The sequence below is a fragment of the Limulus polyphemus genome, unplaced genomic scaffold (assembly GCF_000517525.1).
Source record: "Limulus polyphemus unplaced genomic scaffold, Limulus_polyphemus-2.1.2 Scaffold1248, whole genome shotgun sequence".
Classification (NCBI taxonomy): Eukaryota; Metazoa; Arthropoda; class Merostomata; order Xiphosura; family Limulidae; genus Limulus; species Limulus polyphemus.
The window spans coordinates 66,021-70,472 of record NW_013666858.1 but is presented as its reverse complement, the minus strand read 5'-3'; the positions used below and the strand labels follow the sequence as shown (position 1 = coordinate 70,472).

The following is a 4,452-nucleotide window of genomic DNA, read 5'->3' as shown; positions in this document are numbered from 1 at the left end:
AATGTCCGGATGCAGTGTGGTCAGTGATAAGCGAAGATCACCTCTCTTCACAACACCAAGGCGGTTACGTATTTTTGATAGCAAATAAATCACCCTACTAAAACCAGATTCAACCAGATAAGATGTGGGAAAAGCGATAAAATACAAATTTGCTTCTCCCAGAGCTGAGAAAACTTATTAGCTATTTCACTACTTATCCAGAAATAATGTTTGTAACGTTTGAATCTAGCTTGGACTGTTGAAATATTTTATTCGGGCAGTGAAGTTTCGGTGGGCCACTCAGAAGTTACTGTGGTCCCTAATTTTCCTTCATTCACGTGTGGCCCCTTAGAAACACAGTGTGGCCCACGTTGAGAAACACTGCTCTAACAGCACCACCTGGTTCTATAGAACACTATAAGTAAAAATAACCTTTAATATTCTCGTAACAATAAAGCCAGAAAAAGTTAGCTAACAGCTCCAGTTAGTACTGCAAAAGCTATAGGAAGAAAATCTTACGATAATGGACGCAGCTTGTATGTCAGTACCTATGTATGTAACCAAAACACCTTCGCCATCTATTGAATGGCACCACAAACAGAATCCACAGAAAAAGAAATTCACACTTTGGGTATTCAAGATTCAGACAATTAGAAAAATAACTGTGGTATGTGTAACAACCATTTCTTTATAATAGAACACAATTTTTAAATAAAGGTACTTTCCTGTACGTGAGGGTTTGGTTATATCTTTATTGGTGTAATTTTTAAATGTAGTACTGAGAAAGGGGAGATCTTAAAAATATATTATATTTTAATAAACGGTACCACTTAGTATATAAAAACATTATAGTTTATATCAGTAAAATGTATGAAAATTTTGAGCTCTGTACATTGAATCATTTTGATGCAATGAGTTATGTATGACTAAAGAGCAAATCCGAACACTTTTCCCTTGCAGTACTTCCTAGAATAAAATCCTTTTTAGAAAATGTTCACTTTTTCTTTTTTTTTTTCATTGAGGTATGAATACTACGATTAGTAATTACTATCAGAAGCAGCCGCCCCTAGGGCGGCAATTCTTCTAGCTACAATAATTCGAGAAAATTTCACTAAGATCACTACTTTGTCCTACAGAAACTATCGGAAGAGAATAACAATAATGGCTGATATATCCTCAAACATTGTCACCTGGTGTGAAGTAAACTATTTGAAGAAATAATGACAATACCAGTAAAATGCTTTGAAAATCACTCCTGGTTCTAGAGAGACTATAGGAAAAAAAAATAATACCAGAAAATCCTTTAACATCACTCCTGGTGCTATTGAAACAATAGGAGATACTAACAATAATGCCAGAAAAATTTCTTGAAGCACGTTCTGCGGAAACTTTAGGAAGAAAATCTCATTAATACCAGAATAGTTCCACTTTTTCTTACAGAAACTATAGGGAAAAAGTATCAATAGTTCTAGAAAAAACTTGTAAAATCAACACCTGGTCCTACAAAAACTATAGGAAGAGTACAACAATAATGTCAGAACAATTCTCTAACAACAACACATAGTGATACCGAAAGTACAGGAAGAGAATAACAATAATCTAATATTACCACCTGATCTTATCAAAACTATGAGAAGAAAAGAACAACAATGCTAGAAAAATCCTTTAATAGCACCACTTAGTCTTATAGAAACTATATATATAGAGAATAGCATTAATGCCTGAAAAATAACACAATCCAGTCGTACAAACGTTATAGTAAGAAGACAAGAATATGCTACATAAAATATCATATGTATCTGTGGATTTATTGTAAGCTATATACAGAAGTTGAATTGTGCGTGAAGAAAGTACACTTTCTTGGAATTGTAATTAACAACGTATTTTTCAGGAGTACAGTTTTTAGATGTTAACATTATTGTTCTATGATTTTTCATAGGTTGTATTTATTGCAATAGCTTTTGGATCTTTGATAATTGGGAAACTTGAAGATATTTATGGACGTAAGAAGGTAAGTATCGCCATCTAGTGATAACAGTCTATATTTAGAATTTTTAGCTGAACCCACAGTGCATACGTTTAACGCTTAGGTGTAAAAACAACTGTGAGTTTTGTTTCTTAGTATCTATATTACAATAAATGTATTACTAAAAAGCATATAACATAACAATCATGTGGGAATTTATAATGTTAATGAAACTCTGATACAACCATTGTTATGGTGTGAAAGCCATTTGCTAGCGAAGCGTGATTATGACAATAATATTAGGCTTAATTACTTTTAAACAAGTTTTTTCCAGTTTTCAATGCCGTGTTTACATACACAAGTTTCGATAATTCAAACACTTTTATGATTTTAGGACCTTAGAATTTAATTGTTATTATAATATCATATTTTAATAGCCATTTTGAAATATGTGAACCACATATATTTTACCATCTTAAATGTAATAAACTTTAAAGTTAAACCCAGTTTTGTTTTTTGTAGATGGAATCCTTGTTTAATTTCTTCAAAGTGTAAAAATCGACAAAAAGAACTGAAGTCGAACTTAATTTTATTCATAAAATGTATTTACTCTGTAATACTTTTCTACTTTGCTTAATTTACATATTTCATATTTTAAAAGCTTCTCACTGAGAAAATAAAGAACAGAGTATTAGATGGAGGTAACATAATGATTAGCGATGATATGCTTTATTCTAATGCGTTTAGTCAGGTATTATTTGTCTTCTAGGTCATTATAATTGCGAAGTGAAGCCAGTGATTAGCGATGTCATGCCTTATTCTAAAGCGTTTAGTCAGGTATTATTTGTCTTCTAGGTCATTATAATTGCGAAGTGAAGCCAGTGATTAGCGATGTCATGCCTTATTCTAATGCGTTTAGTCAGGTATCATTTGTCTTCTAGGTCATTATAAGTTGCTCTTGTATGCTCATTGTATTTGGAATCCTGAGCGCAGTTTCGCCATCTATCAAGTGGATGTTTGTTTTTCGTGGATTTCTTGGACTCTTCGTGCACGGATTACAGAGCGCGTGAGTGTGAAAGCTAGGTTAACTGTTTTTATCTTGATCTTTTTTACACGACGTACTGTTGAATTTTAATGTTGTCATATGGATATGTAAAGAATACTATAAATTATTTTACTTAGCCGTTTTTCTTTGAATTTTTGTTTATCATCTTAAAATCTAAATGTGAAAAAAAAATTATTTTATGTGCAAATTTCATAAGAAAATTCTTGCGAAATCTCCAGATTGTGTATTAAGTTAAAATTATATCCACTGACAATTACATATTCTCAAACATTCACTTTAAACCAGGGAGTCTTGATAGGGATGTGTCACTCTCTTAAATTAGTAAAATTGAGCTGAATGTGCTGCTCTCTGTTAGTCGGCATTGTAGAATATTCCTGACAACTATTCAGAATGGCAGCTTGCGGAGTAGGAAATTTGTATGCGATTCCAAAATATCCAAATGCCTATATTAAAAGTAAGGATTATGATTTTTTATATATTCTAAAAATTTAGAAATATAAGTAGATCTAACTATTACCGTCTATATAATTTTACACTGTGAAAATCGGATATTATTTCACTCACTCTTCTACATATCAACTAGGCCTGATCGAATTCTAATACTAAAAAATTGATTAAAAGCGTAATTTTTGTTTCAAGAAGTCCAATTTTCGAGAACTTTTGGAGAAAAACAGCTGAGGATCTGCAGTTTTCGCCAAGTGCACATTGAGGGTAAAATGTTTATGACCCAGGCTATTTATTTCCAAACCCTATGCTTACAGTGTTTGATATCTCATAACTTTACCATGTTTGGTATCATCACAGATCTTGCTTCCAGTTCGTCTCACTGCACCACAAAATAGAAAAAAACCAAAAAAACATTAATTTTTTAATCACGGTTAAGCTATGTAAATTAAATTGTCATAATCTTTTTTTTTTGTACTTTTAACACAAATTGGCACAAAAGGCAATATATCATATAGATTATGCTCAAGCTGTGTCTAAACAGGAGGAAAAGGAAACTTGTGGATAACACGATAGGAAAACATGTAAAACCATGGTGAAAAACTTTATAAGGTTAAGCTTTAATGATGCGTTGTTAGATTCTTAATTAATGTTAATTCAAACTAATGAATTTCAATTCTTTCATTTAAAATTCATGAAATACAGGTACATAAAATGTAAACTTATATGTTTTTATATATTTATAAGATACAAGCTCTTAATAACTTGTGCAAGTCAAGTAATTAGTTCATTTAAATTATATAAAAATGTGTTCTTATATGCAGATAACTGAAACTTTATGATAAAAGTTTTTGGTCATATGCATCATAGGGTGCTTAGCGTTACTTTCAGTGTGAAACACCGATATAAATATGCTGAAATAAGAGCCTTGAAATAAATACACACAATTCCCTTGTAGTATACAGGGCTGACCACTTGGTGGCACCACCGAGTTAGT

General features: G+C 31.7%; 1 protein-coding gene across 1 annotated transcript in view; it reads left to right on the top strand.

Annotated features, from left to right (window-relative positions):
* LOC106462780 (synaptic vesicle 2-related protein-like) overlaps positions 1–4,452 on the top strand; it is a 54,984-nt gene that overhangs the window by 24,711 nt on the left and 25,821 nt on the right. Inside the window, exons 4-5 of the mRNA XM_022390118.1 lie at positions 1,919–1,990; positions 2,887–3,011. Coding sequence (XP_022245826.1) covers positions 1,919–1,990; positions 2,887–3,011 — 197 coding nt within the window. The remainder of the gene's footprint in view (positions 1–1,918; positions 1,991–2,886; positions 3,012–4,452) is intronic.